General features: G+C 40.2%; 1 protein-coding gene across 4 annotated transcripts in view; it reads left to right on the top strand.

The window, feature by feature from the left end:
* Window positions 1–21711, top strand: part of dip2cb (disco-interacting protein 2 homolog Cb) — a 205492-nt gene that overhangs the window by 148808 nt on the left and 34973 nt on the right. For all 4 annotated transcript variants that reach the window (XM_060905941.1, XM_060905939.1, XM_060905940.1 and 1 more), the window contains exons 27-33: window positions 848–969; window positions 3959–4070; window positions 4171–4280; window positions 8698–8828; window positions 11449–11617; window positions 12611–12781; window positions 21551–21612. In XM_060905941.1, the coding sequence (XP_060761924.1) occupies window positions 848–969; window positions 3959–4070; window positions 4171–4280; window positions 8698–8828; window positions 11449–11617; window positions 12611–12781; window positions 21551–21612 (877 nt within the window). The remainder of the gene's footprint in view (window positions 1–847; window positions 970–3958; window positions 4071–4170; window positions 4281–8697; window positions 8829–11448; window positions 11618–12610; window positions 12782–21550; window positions 21613–21711) is intronic.

Genomic DNA, 21711 nt, shown 5'->3' with positions numbered 1-21711 from the left:
GCACTAGTGAAAACGCTTCTATGTTTGCATTCTTTTGGAATTTAATACAACAATTTAATTGCAGATTATATTATTGACAACAGCATGAGAGTAGAATCTTTGAAATATTTGCATGAATTTCAAAGTTTCTTACGATTTAGTACATCCCCTTTTTTTGCTTTAATGAGTGTGTGCATTCGAGCTGGCATGAATTCTAGAAGATTGTGAAAAATCTTATGATCCATTTTAGATCAAATCCATCAGTGTATCATCTGAACACATGCTTCAATAGTAGAGATGAGCATGAGGAAAATGTGTTTTCTTGACACACATTGTCAAAATGGCAAACCGGTTCAAAATTACAATTCTTTTGATTAACTTGCATTGTTGTGGTGTTGTGTTTTATTTATTTATGATCCCCCGCTGGCCGAAAGGCCCGAAGAGGGATTATGTCGTGGCGATGTCCGTCTGTCCATCCTGGGTAGGGTACTCACCTTCTGAAATCAACTCCTCTCGCAATTTTTGGAGGAATTTCACGAAACTTGACAGGATTCTTTGTTATATGTTGCTAATACACATTGCAATTTCATTTCAGTCACATTTTACTAGAGTTATGGCATAGTTGCCAGCGGGGGATATTATGCTCTCAGAGCACTCTTGTGTTTTTGTTTTATTTCCCAGCAGATGTGTCCATATAATATAAAGAACATTACATGGCGGTGTGAAGTTATAAAGTTTATCTTCTTGTGTTGAAAATATTTTCACTCATTCGCATCAGTCACTCATGAATATGGTCACCACTAGAAAATAAACTTCATATCTTCGAGAAATTTGTATATCTTACAATGGGAATTTGTATATCTTACAGGTTTAGATCTGATTGCTGCCTTTTATGGCTGTTTGTATGCTGGCTGTATCCCCATCACAGTCAGGCCCCCTCATCCCCAGAACATCTCTACAACTCTGCCAACTGTCAAAATGATTGTAGAGGTAAACACACACACACACACACACACACACACACACACACACATATCCATATCCTGGAACAAGAAATCTATACTTAAAGTTTTATAATTTTACAGAATTATGAGTACAGTGTTGTGCAGCGTGGATTACGCAACCAGTGTTGGGTCTGTTTCAGGGGTTGTCAGCTGGCAGACAGAAATCCAGGTTTTAGTATTTCAGCAGACTGTACTGAGTTCTTGAAAAATCCTGCAGTAGAGCAGGTCAACATAAGAAAAAAAAATTGGCTGTAATTCAGCAACTTGAAACACAAACCAAAGCAGCTTCTGTTGCTCCAATCACATGCATTTATGTAAATTATTTAACTGCACAAAGCTAATCTGATCAGAGACTAGCTACAGGGTTAGAGACATTAGTTTTCACAGACTGACATGGATTTTTCAAGAGATAACTTGAAACATCAGTGCAAAACAACATTTTATAGCTAGAAGTGAATCTTATTGGTTGAACCTTGAAAGGTAACTTTCACTCATGTCATAATCTATTTATGTTGAATTCTCCTGGACTAAGTGGTAGAATGTCACCTTTTAAAAGGCTTTAAAGTTTAGATCACCTTTTACAGTATCCTTTTTTTTTTTTTAAAGAACAACAACTTTATCACATGTACACTTAAAGGGCTGATGACACGAACATGACTCTATGCAATTTCTTAAATAAACTATACAACATGGCAAACATGTTAGATTTCTGTTATAATTACGTGAAAAGAAGCTGTTGTTACGCGAATATCCAACTTTTAATTGCACAGCACGAGAAAACTGGGTCCGTGGCTCGCGGCCATGCTGTGACGTCAGCGGAAGAACACGCTGCGGTTCACTGGCTGTTCTACTCTGGTTCTACTCAATGGAAATGGCGCATGAAAATGCTGGTGAACTCTCTAATGCTAGCTCTTCCTCTTCTGGGAGTCTAGAATTGTGTTGATCTCTTCCGAATAGAATCTATGATAGCCTACCCTCTTTACCCGTTGCCTCTTGTTGCTAGGCGGCAGTTACATGAAAGCCGCAAGCTTTCACAAGCAAATACATGACTGATATCATGCCGACTTTATGATTACATTTATGATTACAGGGATGAGAATTTTCCGCCGATCGGCGGATTTCCGACTTTTTCAGACCAAAATGATCATTTTTGAGCGTGCGCGCGCAACATTAAGGTCTGCATCACGCATCTTAGAATGTGCGCGCGCGAGGGAGACTGTGTGCTTGTTCATGTAGCGCATGCCAGACAAAGAGCATCCTGATTGGGTTACTCAGCAAAATAAGCCAATCAGCTTTCAGTGTGGGCGGGCTTTTATCTCTTTTCTCGAGGACCGGAGTTTTCAGCTGAGTCAGCGCAGCCTACAGGATCAGCATGGCAGAGAGAGCACACCCCCCAAAAACCAAAGCACAAAACCCACTTCAGCTCAGATTACACAAAAAAATCTCCCTGTCTAATAATAATCTCCCTGTCTAATAATAATCTCCCTGTCTAATAATAAAGAAAATAAATAAATAAATAAATAAAAATAGCCAAAAATCATTAGCCCCTGGAACCCCTGGGCCCCGCCCCCCTGGGCCATGGGCCCCGCCCCCCTGGGCCATGGGCCCCGCCCTGTTTTTTTCAGACTTTTTAAATATTTTTCATTCTCATCCCTGTGATTATCATGTAGAATCTATAGCTCTACGTACCTTTATCTTATGTCGTTTCACAACACATTCTGACAGGAGGACTGTCTTTGGATCCGGCATAGCTACTAGTAGACCCCCTCCGGAATACTGGCAGTGTTGCCAGACTGGCAACAGATACTGCTGACGTTTTCCAGCCCAAAATATGTTCAAAACCCACCAAAATGCACTTGAAACCGCCCAACTGGGCGGGAAACCTCCCAATCTGGCAACACTGTGTAGGCACTGCTGATGGTAGTAACACACGTTTGTGCTGAACTGAACACCCAAAAGATTTTTTTAAGCTGGGAAGGGTGTCAAAACAATCCAAATCGAAGTGTTCAGAGCACAGGACGGATGTTGGTGAGGGCTCCCACTTGCCACGAGTGCGCCTGACTTGCTTCACCCACTTCGCATGCAGCTCGGGATCTCTGGGAAACTTGAATAAACTTACCCCATCCTTGTGGGTTTTGGAGCAAAAGCCGGCAACACAACGCGAAGGCATAATAACTATATATATATATATATATATATATATATATATATATATATAAAATGTATAATAATGTATAATAAAAATACTAATAATGATAAACTGAACACCTGTCGCATCAACAACAAACTGGTAAGTTAGGAGGAAGGTTCTTTCGCTGACGTCATATAGTTCCTCCTTCGTCTCCTGGGTGCTGCAGCCCCGTCAAATTTGCCCAAATAGCCGCGTTTTTTATCATAACTTGTAAAATAGGCGCCTTCGTGAATTAATATATGGATCATCGGGAATTACTTTTTATGTTATAAAACATCGCCAAAGATGTCAAAAACGTGTCATCAGCACTTTAAGCACAGTGAAATTCCTTTCTGCATTTAACCCATCTGAAGCAGTGAAAACACACACACACACACATACCCGGAGTAGTGGGCAGCTATGCTACAGTGCCCGGGGAGCAGTTGGGGGTTAGGTGCCTCGCTCAAGGGTAGTTCAGCCCAAGGCCGCCCCATGTTAACCTAGCCACATGTCTTTGGACTGTGGGGGGAAACCAGAGCACCTGGAGGAAACCCACGCAGACACGGGGAGAACATGCAAACTCCATACAGTGAGGCCCCCGTCAGCCGCTGGGCTCAAACCCTTGCTGTGAGGCGACAGTGTGAACCACTACACCATCTTGTAGTGCTAACCACTTGGCCTACACATGCTGCCCTTTTTATGTTGCTCAAAAGTGTATATATATTATGCACATGTTTTCACATACCTGCAAACACTGAACCACAATCGTGTGTGTGTGTGTGTGTGTGTGTGTGTGTGTGTGTAGGTGAGTCGTTCGGGGTGTGTTATGACCACACAGGTGATCAGTAAACTTCTGAGGTCTAAAGAGGCATCAGCTGTGGTGGATCTCCGATCATGGCCACCTGTCCTTGATACAGGTGAGGGTTATGTGAGAAAAGTAACTGGAGGAAATAGACTAGTGAGAATTTACTTGTGTATACAGTATATTTATATATATATTTGTGTGTATGACTTAAGATGACTTGCCAAAGAGACGGTCTCCTCTGCTGTATAAGCCGTGTGATCCAGAGTCTTTGGCCTACTTGGACTTCAGTGTGTCCACCACTGGCATGCTTGCTGGAGTAAAGGTACACACCCCCACCCCCCCCAAACACACAGACACACAGAAATGTGAAAGTGTAGGGGAGAGCAGGGAGACTTGGGACAAGTTTTCAGCTTTTGTAGACTGTGAAATTCTTTTGCACTTAGCAGTCACATTCATATTGCATTAGAGACCCTCTTACCACAACATTAGTTTCTCAGCTTGCCACATATACTGGTCTTCAGGCTTCAGTTTTTCTGTCATTATTTTTTGCATGGAGACAATGGGGGGGACATGGGACATTATGTTGACAGACTTGGGACATAGTATATAGTATGGAGACATGGAGCAAAAATAAAATACCTAGGCATACATGGTTAATTTTTATTTATCAAAACTGGTAATGTATGAACTATATGAACATAATGCTGGTACAGTGATAGAAAAATGTCAGTTTACCCAAAATCTGACGAGACAAAACTAGTTCCTATTCTCAAGAAGGAATGAAATAAGCTTAATCCTCATGCAGGGACATGGCCACATTTTTAACAAACATTTTAAAACAATTTTATATTTGTGAACCACAAGAAAACACCTGTAACATGAATTGTCCCAACTCTCCCCATCTGGCCTTTTTTTTTGGGGGGGGGGGGTCCTTAAATGTTTTTTTTCCCCCTCCCCAGAATTTAGTTTAATAAATAATACTATATCTGGTAACTCTAGGCTACATGCTTTAATTCCTAACAAATCCTGAATTCACCAGCGTACATTACACCATAGAATGGAGGTGGAAGCAAAGTAGAAAATACAAGTTTTGGTTGGTAAAAATATTTAACTGCACATACCTTACTGCAGTGTCCAGCTTCATGGCTCCAAAGGAAGTTAGTTACTCAAAGGGGCAAAATCTAACTTCTGATGTAATCTAAAACCTTGAAATTAATTTATGAGAATACAAACTGTCCCAAGTCTCCCTGCTCTCCCCTCTACTCTCACACAGTCAAAAACATGCTAAGGTGAAGGTACCCCGAATTCCTTCTTGTTATCTTTTTAAACAGATGGCTGTCGACATAACTAGACCATATCAGTGTTTTGACTCTGTACAATAGCACATTGGATTTGAAACAAAATCTTGAATGTAATGTCAAAGTACAGGCAGTCTACATTTCATGAAGAGTATGTACATCTGACTTCATGTAGAATTTGACCTTTTGTGTAGGAGTCACTGCTCTTTTTATACTTTTCTCCTCTCGTTTTATTTTAGTATTATGTAATTGGTTGTAATAACAACCAATTACATAATACTAAAATAAAACATGTATCATGGCATGAGATCACATGCAAGAAAAGAAAACAAATGTCACTGCCAGTAACGCAAATCAGAAACAAGTGAGACATGCAAGATCAACAGTAATTTCCAGGATGTAGTCAAGACAGTGCTCTGAGGATGCTTTCAACATATTCATCCATTTGCAAAGTCTGAATCAGAATGAAAGGGGTGCTTTTGGTTTGTTTGCTATTTTGGTTGGATTTAGTTTCACAAAACCAAGAAACACTGAGTGAGAGGTGTGTAATGTTGAAAATATACTCATGAACTCAGATACAGCGAAATACAAGCATGGAGAACACAGCCGGCATTCAGTAAAATACGAGATAATTTTATAAATAACTAGTTTAAACCAGTAGTCGAGTCACTAAACCTCGAGTCCGAATCCAGTCTCGAGTCCCCAGTGTTCAAGTCCGAGTCAAGTCCAAGCCAAAAAAAAAAAGGTTTGAGTCGAGGCCACTGTTGATCCGAGTCAAGTCCAAGACTCCAACTGCACCATTTGACAGTGGCTGTTTTAGTGCCATTAACATGAATTTGTTCCTGAACATAACGTATGAACAGGTGATTGTGCATTCTCTTTGTCAGGGAACGCAAAGTATTCTGTCAGAGATGGTTGGGAGACACATGTAAGTGCAGAAGGTGTGTTTATTAATACAAGTGAAGACAGATAAACAATCCAGAATGGCAGGCAAAATCGTAAAACAGTGAAACAGGCAATAGGTCGAGTGAGGCACGAACAGGCAATCGTAGAGTCGGCAGAATCAAAGATGAGAAACAGGAAATCAGGGATCAGAAACCCAAACAAGGAAATAAGACTTGGTAATGTGTCAGCAACGCAACTCAATACTTTGCAAAATAAGTGCGTTTTCAGTTTTTATACAGGCGCGCTGTTTGCGACTTAATCCTGTGCAGGTGTGAGTCATTTACAGCGTGTGCGTGAGAGTCCACTTGGTGGACGCTGTCCGGAGTGCACCCGAGAGTCTATCTAATGCACAAGCCAAGGCACACAGGTGTGACACTCTGACATAAAATTAGTACAAAATTAATGTAGATATAAATATCTTACACCAAATTATTATGGCATGTTACCATCTTTCATGGCATGGTTTGCTGGGAAAGCAGCATCTCCACAGCTGACAGGAAGAGAATGGACAAACTGATCAGGAGGGCCAGCTCTGTGCTGGGATGCCCCCTGGAGTCAGTGGAGGTAGTGGGTGGGAGGAGGATGATGAATAAGCTGTCATCTATGATGGAGAATGACTCCCACCCCCTACAGGACTTACTCATTGGACTGCAGAGCTCCTTCAGCGGGAGGTTGCTCTACCCCTAAGTGTGTGAAGGAGCGTTACCACAGATCATTCCTTCCTGCAGCTGTTAGATTGTACAACCAGCACTGCTCACAGTAGAATCACATTTGTATGTCTATCAATTGTTGTTGCATTGTTGTTGTTGTTTTCTGATTTTTTTTTCTGTTTTATCTTTTGCAATTACGACCACCTGATATGTGCAATAAGTGTTTCATCTACTTCATAATTCCTCTACTTTTAGTATTTATCGTAGGTATATTTTTTTCTTTTTAATGTGTGTGTGTATATATATATATATATATATATATATATATATATATATCTATCTCATCTCATTATCTCTAGCCGCTTTATCCTTCTACAGGGTCGCAGGCAAGCTGGAGCCTATCCCAGCTGACTACGGGCGAAAGGCGGGGTACACCCTGGACAAGTCGCCAGGTCATCACAGGGCTGACACATAGACACAGACAACCATTCACACTCACACCTACGGTCAATTTAGAGTCACCAGTTAACCTAACCTGCATGTCTTTGGACTGTGGGGGAAACCGGAGCACCTGGAGGAAACCCACGCGGACATGGGGAGAACATGCAAACTCCACACAGAAAGGCCCTCGCCGGCCCCGGGGCTCGAACCCAGGACCTTCTTGCTGTGAGGCGACAGCGCTAACCACTACACCACCGTGCCGCCATATATATATATATATATATAAAAAATAATAATTTTTTCATATATATATATATATATATATATATATATATATATATATATATATATATAAAAAATAATAATTTTTTCGTATATATTTTTAAAAATTTGTGTGGCTTGATATGTCCTCTTCTGCTGCTATCCACTGTGCTGCTGCAAACAGGAAATTTCCCCATTGTGGGATAATAAAGGTCTTCTTATCTTATCTTAAAAAATAGAGGGAAAAAAATCAGAGTCCTTGTCTCCATTTTCCGATTCCTAATGCAGGTAATGCACCCGTCCAGGTCATCAATGCTCAAGTCCGAGTCGAGTCATGAATCCTTAAAATTAGGGCATGAGTCGGACTCGAGTCCGAGTCCTGGACTCGTGTACTTCAAGCCTGGTTTAAACCAATTTGTTTGTCCACCATTTATTTTATGCTTACATTTTTTTCTTTCACTTGGGTCGAGTTAGTGAGGATCACCTGTTCACTGTTGTTGAACCACAGTAGAGAATGAAAGTGAAGATGATGTGAAAGAAGGAAGTGTAGAAGAATAGATCTCGCCTGATGCAAAACGTACCACCTCAGCTGTAGAACAATTTGCATGATTAGGCACATGCTACTAGCCTTTGACCTCTGATTATAACTTCTGACCTATTGAAGTGAACTTCCTGTAGCAGGACTCCTCCGAGCACTGTTAAATAACCTTTTGTCAGTGACTTAAATGGAAAATAATCGAGAATTGACTGAATGCCTGAATATTATACAACTGATATACATTGATATACATTTCACTGAAGACATAATAAGGAACTGAAAATGTCAGGAAGAACATCAGATTAGAGTGTCTGGTTTTCTCTCTCTGAGTTCAGGCATTATAAATTGGAAAGGATTTGCAGTTGATTTTTTTTTTCTGTTGGAACGATTGGATTATGTAATAAAATATAATTAGATTCTGCACCTCACTGATGCATTTTAAATGCAATATTTGTTACTACAGCGCTAAGATCCAATTATTTAATTCAGTAATATTGTTTAAATGTAGTCAGTATAGTTTGTTGTTTGATCATTTTGTGGTGGTGGTGATGATGACGACAATAACGACATTGTCTCTGTCTCTCCATTTATCCCTTCACCCCACAGATGTCCCACAGTGCTACCAGTGCTTTATGTCGCTCTATAAAGTTGCAGTGTGAGCTGTATCCATCCCGTGAAGTAGCTGTGTGTTTGGATCCCTACTGTGGCCTGGGCTTTGTCATCTGGTGCCTCTGCAGGTACAAAGCACTTGTTACATTAGAGAGTGAGTGCTAAAACATTCTCCCTCCCCCAGCTAAATACCTGCATACAAGAAGTGAAAAAATTATAATTTTGTTGTCCTCTAGCAAATCTGGTTTTGCAGATTGTGAATTATTGATGAACAGATAAGAGTAATAGTGGTCAGCTGCAGAGCTATAGAGACTGGCCAAGTTTTCCAGACACGTCTGTCAAGAAATCTTGCTGTTTGGAATTCTTTTAAATGTTTCCTATATTTTATTGTTTTGCATTAGGCCAAAATGTAGTTTCACTGGGAGATGATCGAAAAAATGAAACCTCTTTTTCCACAGGATATGATGGGAATCTTTACCAGCATATCAGTTCAAGCAGATTATACGGTACATTACATTACAGACATTTAGCAGACGCTCTTATCAAGAGCGACATACAACACGTGCAAAAGTCGGGTACAAGAAGTGCTGAACTTCTAGACAAAGTTCTCGTGCCAACTGAACAGGTGACAGAATAACACCTGCCGGTAGTGTTATATTCTGTTGAAGGAACAGCAATCAGCAAACAGCCAGGGAAAACAAGCAAACCATACAAACGAGCTGAGAACGTGCAACTAAATAGAGAAAAATAAAACCCCACCGGCTAACCCCAAGTCATCATGACCAGTTTAGACAGTACACAGCCTGGATATGTGATTACACAGTGGACAGGGAAGCAGGGTAGAGGTGCAACCTGAAGAGGTGGGTCTTCAGCCTGTGCTTGAAGGTAGTGAGGGAGTCTGCAGTTCTGACCCCAATGGGAAAGTCATTCCACCAATGGGGAACCAGGGCAGACAGCAGTTTTGAGTGGTCTGGGAAGGAACAGAGAGGAGGAGGGGCCAAGTGTCTAGTAGCAGCAGAGCATAGGGATCTGGCTGGTGTGTAGGGTCAGATCAGTCTCTGAAGATATGCTGGGCTTAACCCCTTGACTGCCTGGTAAGCTAGCACCAGTGTCTTAAATTTGATGTGAGCTGCAACAGGCAGCCAGTGAAGGGAAGTGAACAGAGGAGTAACGTGGGAGGAACGAGGGAGGTTGTAGACCAAGCGGGCTGCAGTGTTCTGGATGAGCTGCAGGGGTCTGGTGGCAGATGCTGGAAGACCAGCAAGAAGAGAGTTGTAGTAGTCCAAGCAGGAGAGGATCAGCACTTGGATGAGGAGCTGAGTAGAGTAGGTGGTGAGGAAGGGGTGGCTCCTTCGGCTGTTGTAAAAGAGAAATCTGCATGTCCGGGACACTGCAGTGATGTTCACTGAAGAAGAGAGTATGTTGTCGAACACCACTCGTAGGTTCTTTGCGCTAGGTGAAGGTGACCTGGAGATGACTGTCCAGGGGTGGTGTGGGAATGTAGATCACTTCCGTCTTGCCTGGGTTGAGCTTCAGGTGATGGTTGTCCATCCAGCTCTGGATGTCATATCGGCAAGCATATGCGAACAGAGTGCTTTGTTTCAGAAGGAGGGAAAAGAGAGAAACAACTGAGTGTCATCAACATAGCAGTGGTAAGATAGACCATGAGCAAAGATAATTGGGCTGAGAGACTGAGTGTAGAGGAAGAAGAGAAGCAGACCGAGGACTGAACCTTGGGAGACACCAGGGGTAAGTGGGCATGGTGCTGATACTGTACCAGTCTAGGTAACCTGGAAGGAGTGACCGGAGAGGTAGGACTTGAACCAATCCAGGGCTGTCCTGCAGATCTCCAGTGCTGATAGGGATGACAGGAGGATGTGGTGATCAAAGGTGTCTAATGCAGCAGAAAGGTCTAGGAGAATCAGGACAGAGGAGATTGAGGTGGCATGTGCTGCATGAAGTACCTCACTGACTGGGAGAAGTGCAGTCTCAGTTGAGTATCTGGCTCGGAAGCCAGATTGGTTTCAAATCAGTACCAGATAAAAGTTTGGACACACCTTCTAATTCAGTATTTTTTCTTTATTTTCATTAATTAAAAGACACTTCATGTCTTAAAGTAATGATGGGTGTCTTTCTCTTTACTTAGTTGAGCGGTTCTTGACATAATATGGATTACTACAGTTGTGGAATTGGGCTGTTTACTGTATTTTTATTATTTAGTATTTACTGTTTGATCTCCAATGCATTAAAAAGGCAAGAAATTGCACTAATTAACTTCTGACGAGGCACACCTGTTAATTGAAAAGCATTCCAGGTGACTACCTCATATGCTGGTTAAGATAATGCCAATAGTGTGCAAAGTGTCATCAGTGGCTACTTTGATGAATCGAAAATATGAAATGCTTTAGGGTTTTTTAACGCTTTTTTTTCCTTTACTACATAATTCCATATATGTTCCACATGTTACTTCATGGTTTTGATGTATTTAGTGTTGTACAATGTAGAAAATAGTCAAAATACAGAAAACAACTATGAATGAGTAGGTGTGTACAAACTTTTGACTGGTATTCTGTATGACTCTGTAATCTCTGCTGGTCATTTTATAGTAGCAATTTAAAAATGGGTTTTATACTGCTGGGACAAAAATCAGTAATAATTGCATTAGTCCACCTCCTCATATAAAACTAATCCTGATTAGGGCTTACAGTGATTTATTATGTTTAATGAATTTTGTGTGTCTGTGGGTAGTGTGTATGCAGGGCACCAGTCCATACTGATCCCTCCAGCAGAGTTAGAGGTAAACCCAGCCCTGTGGTTGCTCTCCGTCAGCCAATTTAAAGTGAGAGACACTTTCTGTTCTTACTCAGTCATGGAGCTCTGTACCAAGACCCTAGGCACGCTCACTAACTCGCTGAAGGTATGTGTACACACACACACACACACACACACACACACTGTCAGGCACATACAGTCTCTCAGAGGCTGTCCACACGGCAACGGATTCAGGTGAATCTGATAAAATTGTTTATCGTTTCGGCCTGGCGTCCACACGGCACCGGCGTTTTGGGTGCCCCAAAACGATTTTTTTTGAGAACGGGTTCCAGAGTGGAAAAATCTGGCAACGGCGCCGTTGCGAAGTCGTCTGGATGAGTAGAACGGATTTGTTTACGATGACATCACAACCACATGACTAGAACAAGCAGCACTCTCGCTGTTTTGTATGAACCACTGCATTGCATTCACTTTTGTATACAGCTTTTCTTTTAAATAAACAAGTAACTGAACCATTTCTTGAATTTCTTTTTTTTTATTGGATAAGACTGCTTTTCAAAATGTTCACACACAATAAGAAAATTAAGTTATATAAAACTATGCACACTAATAAAACTAATTTGTACACACAGAAGGCACGATTTCCTCGCGTAGTCGCAGCCATCTTCTTCTTGTTGTGTGTTTGTTCCTGTGAGTGCTTCACGCCGGGTAGAAGAAAGGGTTTATGCGCATGCGTCCTACTTCTTCTATTGTTCTGGTGTCTCCGATGGGACCGTCTTACAGCGCACGTAGAAGCGTGGCATGTATTGCATCGTTTTCAGCAAGTGTTGCGTTGCCATATGTACCTGATATTTTACTGATCTGTTGCCCATGTGGACGCGATATTTTTTTTAAATAAAATCTCGTTGCCGTTGTCGTGTGGATGTAGCCTCAGTCACACTCCATTTCACAAAAGCAAGACTCACATGTATACTTCCACTAACAGGTTGACACGTGCACAAATTATACACTCTAGTCCTCACAGAGGAATGTTGGACATTCACATATAAACACCACTGCTTATTACAGTACATATTTTTTGTCAGTCAAATGTATTCTTTGTAACTTGTTCTCTTCCTGTGTTTTATCTGACTCTCAGGCACGAGGACTGGATCTGTCCCGTGTACGCACGTGTGTGGTGGTGGCAGAGGAGAGGCCTCGAATCTCTCTGACTCAGTCCTTCTCTAAGCTTTTTAAGGATGTTGGGCTTCACCCTCGTGCTGTCAGTACTTCCTTTGGCTGCAGGGTGAATCTTGCTGTGTGTTTGCAGGTCAGTTACATCTCAATCAGCACACACAAGTGGACTGTTTTAATTTCAGCATTTATCAAACACTAATACAACTTCCTTACTTTAATGGATTTGTAGTTATTGAGAAGATAATGTTGTCCATTGACTGTATAAAGCCAAATCGGTTTGTAACCTTGAGGAATGAAGACATGGCTCGGAAAGGTTGGATTAGATCTCAAATGTCCTGCACAGAGCCCTGACTTCAACCCCACTGAACACTTTTGGGATGAACTGGAACACTAACTGAGCTCTAGGCCTCCTCACCCAACATCAGTGTCTGACCTCACTCATGCTCTTGTGTCTCAGTGAATACAAATCTCCATAGCCATGCTTTAAAATCTAGTGGAAAGCCTTCGCAGAAGAGTGGAGATTATTATAACAGCAAAGGGGGAATTATTCAGGAATGAGGTGTTCAACAAGTACATAAGGGTGTGATGGTTAGGTGATCACATACTGTACATACAGGATTTGCTTAATTTTAAGAGTTCTTGATGAGCCCGTCAATGATGGCGTAGCTCACTCTGGCCAGTCAAGTCAAGTTTATTTTTGTAGCACTTTTAACAATAGACATTGTCGCAAAGCAGCTTTACAGAATTTTAATGACTTTAACATGAGCTAATTTTATCCCTAATCTATCCCCAATGAGCAAGCCTGTGGTGACAGTGGCAAGGAAAAACTCCCTCAGGAGATGTGAGGAAGAAACCTCGAGAGGAACCAGAGTCAAAAGGGAACCCATCCTCATTTGGGTGATAACAGACAACGTGATCATAACATTTTTAACAGTTTCAGGATTCCCGCGGGTCCTTAAAAAGTCTTAAATACAACTTTCAGTTTTCAAGGCCTAAAAACGTCTTAAATTGTTTGGAATGACTGGAATTTTCGAAAGGGAGGTATTAAATGTAATATTTGACCGAATGAGTGAAATGTCTCCATCCGATTTGGGGTATTTTTTTAACTGTAATTTTAAAAGTGACCAGCGTACCTTTTGGGGGCAGCGTTGGTTCTGTGCATTCCGTAGATCAAGAACTAACGTTAGGAGGCTACTGGAGGAAGTGTGGTGTGGTGTGGTGGTTGTGAAGAGTGAGAGATACGCAGGTAGCTTACGTGGGCGCTAGAAAGCGCCCCCAAAATAAGGAGAAGAATCGTTTGCGATAAAAAGCGCTGGATCGCACAAATGTGTTTAAAGACGATAACGCAGCGCTGGGGACACGGCGGACTGGGAAACTGGTTTTTCACGGACACGAGGCGCACGCGTGTGTTGGAGATCAAGCACTCCGGAGTGAAACGCAGGGGGGTTTGCGCATGCGCACGAGTCAGGTGGAAAATGGGACTTATAGGACATAATACTACTACTAATAATGATTAGCATCATTTTTTTACATAATTAACATTGTTTATTGTACTAAGTTTAATATAAATATATAAACAACCTTTATTTCAAAACTCAATTAAAAAGAACTACAGAAAATACAATAATTCTAAATATAGTACAATATAAATAATTTGTACAAAAAGTTTTTTAGTTTTATTACCTATCGTCTACAACAGTGTTTTTAATATAATAAGAATAATATTAACAACCACTAATAATAATTAGTAGTAGTAATTATTATTGATTATTAATCATAACTACTTATGAATTAGTGATTAATAAGTACTCTGGATTATTAAATGTTATAAAATTAAGTTATTAAAAATTATTACAAATAATTATTAAAAAGTAGTAATTGGTAGAATACAAAGAAATACTCACGGTTTATAGATAATTTTTTAAAATAGTGAACATTGATATAACTACTACTAATAATAATAATAATAATAATAATAATAATAATAAACAATAATACTACTAGTAATACTTGTTGTTAATGTTATTAGTACAATTGTTATATCAATGTTCACTATTAAAAACAAATTATTATAATCCATGAATTGTTTGTATCGCCACTACTACTACTACTACTACTAATAATAATAATAATAATAATTACTACTTTTTTAATAATAATTTTAACTAATCTTATAACTCAATTTTATAGCATTTTAATAATCACTACTTATTATTAGTATAATTAAGTAGTAGTTGATGATAATTACTACTTATTAATTATTAAATTAAATTTTGATAATCACTGCTTATTAATTAAGTAGTAATTAAAATGCTATAAAATTGAGTTCATTTTTTTAATTATTAAAAAAGTAGTTATTATTATTATTAGTAGTAGTAGTAGTAGTAATATACTATTCAAAAAAAGTAGGGGATATTGGATTTACAAGTAGAATGAAATGCAGATCATGAGGTCAGGAAGGAAACAAATGACAGAAAAACATTAAGGAAACATTTGTCAATTTATTCGAAACCCTGTGTACAGTCAATAAAGGACAGATTCTCCAGAATAAGGGTCAACACAAACACAGGGTCACACAGCAAATTTACCACCATTTTGAAACCGAGTCAGTAGCGGGTAAAACCCTCTCGGTTGGCTAGACAAGCTCGAATTCGGCATGGCATACTCCTAACGAGACGTCCCAGGTCATTTTGGGGAATGTTATTCCATTCCTGTTGCAATGCTGCAGCAAGTTCTTGGACATTGGCAGGAGGTTGTTGACGTTGGCGTAGCCGCTGTCATGTCCCAGACATGATCGATGGGGGAAAGGTCCGGACTGAGTGCTGGCCATGGTAATCTGGTGATATTCTGCTGCTGGAGGTAATCTGTAACGGTCCTGGCCCTATGACATCTGGCATTGTCATCTTGGAAAATGAAACGGCGTCCATAACGACATGCAAACGGCACAACATGGGGTGCCAAGATGTTGTCCCGGTAGTACTGCCCTGTGACACGTCCAGCAACAACATGCAAGTCTGTTCTGCCGGCAGCAGTGATGCCACCCCCATACGGATCATGTCTAATGACGTTAACGTCATGGAAACGTTCGTTACGTCGGCGCCAAACCCTCCTGCGTCTGTCCAGGAAGTCCACAGTGAACCTCGACTCATCTGAGAACATTACGTGGTTCCATCGGCGATTATCCCAGCGTTGATGATGACGACACCATTGGAGTCTGGCCCTAATGTGACGATCCCTCAAACAGGGAATGACACGAGGACGTCGGGCGTGTAAGTGAAATCTGTGCAGTCGATTGCTGATGGTCTGGCCACTCACTACCAAGCCAGTATCCCTTCGAAGTTGAGACCTTATCTGATTTGCTGTTACCATACGATTTCTCAAGGCAATAGTGCGGATGAATCTGTCCTGAGCCTGAGTTGTTGCCCGTGGTCGACCGGATCGTGGTCTATCCTGAACAGACCCTGTAGCACGATGTCTGGACCATAATCTGCTGATGACAGACTGGGAAACATTCAATGCTCTTGCCACAACGACCTGTCTTGTGCCAACCTGTAGCATGCCAAGGGCACATAACCTCTCATCCTGTGTTAGACGGCGCATGGTCTCTGTTTAATTAACGACTTCAACCACTGATAATCTGATGCTTTCTCTTCAAAATCTTCCTTTGGAGTGGCTCTAACCTTCCAATTCAGAGTCATGCAAATTTGTGGCACGACCCCCTTGATCATCAGTAGCATCCCGTGCTGATCATGAGAGTGTCATTGATGTGTTTGGGTGATGAATTTCTTTGGAAATGCTTCCTCAGTAAGGAACTATACAACATGCTTTCGTATCCCTTTGTACATGTGAAAATTTGGATCTCAAAATAAAATGTCCCCTACTTTTTTTAAATAGTATACAAACAATTATTCATGGATTATAGATAATTAATGATTATTTTTGAATAATGAACATTGATATAACAATTGCACTGATGATAATTAGTTTACAGTTATTACAACACATTGATTAATATTGATAATAATGGTTATGAAAGGTGACAGTTGTTTTTCTGTGTTTAATGTAACACTCTGATGATTGTATGACTGCATAAACAGGTTTATGCTGTTACCTGCTATAATGCAGAAGATACTTGAGAACTTCCTCAGCCAGCTGTATACTGTACGACACTCAGACTGATTTTGCCGTCGGATATAAAATTACACATCAAAGATAATCTTTGGGGATTGAAATAATGCCGGCTAAGGTTGTTCAGCTGGTTCTACTTGCCGTTTATTGTTTTTGCTTTTGAAATGATTCATGGTGTTTTCTCCAGTAAACACCAGTCTTCTCCTTGCTGCTACAGTAGTTCTGCAGGCCCAAAACACACGACTTTGCTTCAGCTGTTTGCATGTCTAACAGTTGCCATTGATGCACCCTGTTGTTCACCAATTGTGTACATTCTTCTTAAGGTTAGTAAAAAAAAAAAAACTATTGCAGAAAACAGTTTTGAGTTGTTGTATTTATCATTTTCTTTGCCATGGTACAGTCTTAATTTTTCCATTTAGAGGTCTTGAAAAGGTCTTAAAAGTCTTTAAATTTGTACTTGAAAAATGTGCAGATACCCTGAGTTTTAACATGAAGTCTGTTTTGCTGAAGTTATAAACTCTTCATTGATGGAAACTTGAGTGCAAAACTGTTTATGACAACTGCAGTCCTAAAGTTAGCAAGCCATAAAAGCATTACTGTGTCCAGAGCATCTTCCAAGTGTGACTTTCAACTGTCTATATGGGGCCGTCCTCCACAGGAGCAATGTGATGAGACTCCAGACAGACTTAGGGCACCAGGATGGATTAGGCAGGTCCCAGGAGCAGAAGAGGTCAGCATCTCGATCCCAGGATTGACATGTAACTCAGACAGAGTGGAGGGGGAACAAGAAAGAGAGAGAAAACACAGGTTGTTAGGTATGCCCAAAGTCACCTGATGAGTAAGAACAGTATACATTTTGCTCTGAGTGCAAGCAAGGACTCTGGCAAAACTAACTATGACAGCATAACTAAAAGGGGAGAGCCAGAAGGTAACACAGGCATGAGGGAGCCCCGGGACATAAAGTAGCAGCCACTACACTGTCAACAAACTTGAGTGACCAAGCGAGTGGAGGACTGACAGTATCCATACATCCCAGTTTACCAAAACACTCTATGTCTGAGGACCCTCCAGATCTACTCTTTTACCTCATAAACACTATTAACAAAAGGCTTGACTAAACAGATATGTTTAGTCAGATATGTCTGATTCCCTAACACTACTTGGAAGGCTGTTCCATAACTGTGGGGCTTTGTAAGAGAAGGCTCTGCCCCCTGATGTAGCCTTCACTATATGAGGTACCAGCAGATAGCCTGCACCTTTTGATCTAAGTAGACGTGGCGGGTCATAAAGGACCAGAAGTTTGCTCAGGTACTGTGGTGCGAGACCATTCAGTGCTTTAAAGATCAATAGTAGTAATAATACAATACAAAACAATAAACAATACAAACAATAAACAATACAAAATTTGATTGAGAACGAATGCAGACATGATGTGGTCATATTTTCTAGTTCTAGTTAGGACTCTTGCTGCTGCATTTTGAACTAACTGGAGCTTGTTCATGCACTTATTGGAACATCCAGACAGTAAGGCATTACAATAATCCAAACTAGAGATAACAAAAGCATGAACTAGTTTTTCTGCGTCGTGTGGTGACATTAAATTTCTTATCTTGGCAATATTTCTGAGATGAAAGAAACCTATCCGGGTAATGTTATTGATATGAGTTTCAAATGAAAGACTAAGGCCAATAATCACCCTGAGGTCTTTTACTGCTGCACATGAAGAAACAGAAAGGCCATCCAGAGTTACTGTGTAATCAGAAAACCTACTTCTAGCTGCATGTGGTCCTAGTACAAGTAATTCTGTCTTGTCAGAGTTAAGCAGAAGGAAGTTAATAAGCATCCAGTGTCTAATGTCCTTTACACATTCCTCAATTCTATTAAGCTGGTGTGTCTCATCTGGTTTTGCAGAAACATACAACTGTGTGTCATCAGCATAACAGTGGAAACTAATACCATGCTTACGAATAATATCACCCAGAGGTAACATATATAAAGAAAAAAGTAGTGGGCCTAAGACCGAACCTTGTAAAACACCAAACTTTACCTCAGTATGCCTAGAAAAATCACCATTTACATCAACATACTGATAGCGATCAGTTAAATAAGAGCTGAGCCAGGAGAGGGCTGTTCCCTTAACTCCCACAACATTTTCTAGTCTATCCAGGAGAATGGAATGATCAGTGGTATCAAATGCTGTACTTAGGTCAAGCAACACAAGCAACGAGACACAGCCCTGATCAAACGCCAACAGTAGGTCATTTACTACTTTAACCAGTGCTGTTTCTGTGCTACAATGAAGCCTAAATCCTGACTGATACATTTCATGGATGTTATTCCTATGTAAATATAAGCATAACTGCTGTGCGACAGCTTTTTCTAGGATCTTGGAGATAAAGGGGAGGTTTGATATTGGCCAATAATTGGACAGCTGTCAGGTTTTTTAATCAGGGGTTTGATAACTGCAAGTTTAAAGGATTTTGGTACATAGCCAATCCTAAGAGAAGAATTTATTATTTTTAGAAGCAGTTCAATTCAGGTATTATCTGTTTGAATAGACATGTAGGTAAGGAATCTAGTACACAAGTTGAGGATTTTGATGCAGAGATTAATGAAAGTAGTTTGATTTCTCTAAGGGGAGTAAAACATTCTAATTGCTGATCTGATACAGTTATATTGTTAACTACAGGGTGACTTAAATTGTCTCTTAAGTTGTCTGACCTTAAATTGGGAGTTTGAATTTTTTGTCAGATATTTTCGATTTTGTCATTGAAAAAATTCATGAAGTCGTTGCTACTACATACTGCAGGTGTGCATGTGTCTATAGTGGTCTTTTTCCTGGTTCATTTTGCTGCAGTATTAAATAGGAATCTAGGATTATTTTTGTTAGCTTCTATTAGGAAGGAGAGATATGTTGATCTTGCAGCACTAGGAGCTTTTCTATACATCAAGAAGCTCTCCTTCCAAGCTAATTTGAACGCTACCAATTTTGTTTGACACCATTTACGTTCCAATTTTCAAGTGGTCTGTTTTAAAGTGCGAGTGTCATCGTTATATCAGGGTGCTAATTTTTTCCCTCTGATCATTTTCCTTTTAAGAGGAGCTACACTATCTAAAGTATAGCGGAACATTGACTCTAAGCATTCAGTTGCCTGATCAAGTTCTGCGGGGGCTGACAGTGACCCAATCAAAGTTGATAACTCTGGGAGATCATTTATAAAACTCTGTGCAGTAGTTGACATGAATGTACGTTTAATACAGTAGCGTGACGATGTGCATATATTATTACTCAGACATATTTTGAATGAGATGCGATAATGATCTGAGATAACTTCAGACTGTGGAAGTATGACTATATTTTCTACGTCTAACCCGAATATTAGTATTAGATTGAGAGTGTAACCCCCATTATGGGTCAGTCCTATGATGTTCTGATTAACCCCTACTGAATCTAAAATGGACACACACGCTGTTTTCAAAGGGTCTTCTGGGTTATCAAAATGAATATTAAAATTTCCGACAACTAAAGCTTTGTCTAAGGAAATAACCAGGTCTGAGATGAAAATCTGCAATTTCAGAAAGAAACTCAGAATATGGCCCCGGGGGCCTGTAAATAATAAGTAACAGAATTAACTGGGTAAACTTATTTTTCGAGGCTACATACATGATATTAGTATGAGGAACTTCAAATTTATTACATTTATAACCAGGTTTGTGTGTTACATCTAGATAATCATTATAAATAACCGCGACACCTCCTTCTCTAACAGTTAGACGAGGCTAGTGTATATAACTGTATCCAGGAGGACTAGTTTCATTTAATGCTATATATTAATTTGGCTTCATCCATGTTTCTGTTAAACACAGTACATTAAACTCCTGATCAGTAATAAGTTCATTAACAATTAGTGCAAATCCTTCTGGCCCCGTCTAGTCCAGAAGGAACGATCTAAAGTGGGCCACCTTGTACAATAAATGTTGCAAGCTATATACAGAAGCTATATACACCTTAGGAATACCTACCTATTTGCCAGAAAGTATCTAAAATGGTGAGGAATTGACTGAGAAGTGATTTTTTGTTAAACTGCTTATTCAGGCTTAATTAGTCCATAATTTCATTAATAATTGTAATTAAACAGATCTGGGTAGAAGTTATATGCACCCTAGGTACCCCTACCTTCGTGCCAGAAAGAATCAAAATCGGTGGAGAATTGAGGGAGAAGAAGTGATTTGTGTGGAAACTGCTTGTTAGGGCTTAATTACTCCATATCTTCATTATTAATTGCAATTATGCAAATGTGGGTAGAAGCTGTATGCACCCAGGCAGACCTACCTTCCTGTCAAAAATAATAAAAATTGAAGAATTGAGAGAGAAGTGATTTTTGTGAAATGTGGACGATGGACGGACAACACATGATGGCATAAGCTCATCGCCTGTCGGCTGGATGAGCTAAAAACATGTGGTGCTGGTAGCACTGAGGTTAAAACATTGGCCTTCCGATCAGAAGTTCATGAGTTCAAATCCCAGCACCACAAGTTGCTACAGCTGGGCTCTTGGGCAAAGCCCTTAACCTTCAACTGCTAAGTTGTATAAATGTGATAAATGTAAGTCACTCTGGATTTGAGCGTCTGCCAAACGTAATGTAAACAATTCAGCATCTCATACTGCCTGATGTTAAGAACAAAACCATGTTTTGATTTATATAATGAGATGAGCAATCATGAAAATAAATGTTTGAGAACTTTCCTTTAACGAAATGTTGTGTGTGTGTAGGGGACATCAGGACCAGACCCAACTACTGTCTATGTGGACATGAGAGCACTCCGACATGACAGGTAGCACATCCATATCAGTTCACACACAGCATCTTGAAATCTTCCACATAGACACTCACTCTCCCCAGTCTCAACTTAGAGCCTGGGAGAGTTTTTTTG

This window comes from Neoarius graeffei, chromosome 23 (genome assembly GCF_027579695.1).
Source record: "Neoarius graeffei isolate fNeoGra1 chromosome 23, fNeoGra1.pri, whole genome shotgun sequence".
NCBI lineage: Eukaryota > Metazoa > Chordata > Actinopteri > Siluriformes > Ariidae > Neoarius > Neoarius graeffei.
Note: the sequence above shows the minus strand (reverse complement) of the source record. Positions and strands in the feature narration are given on the sequence as shown.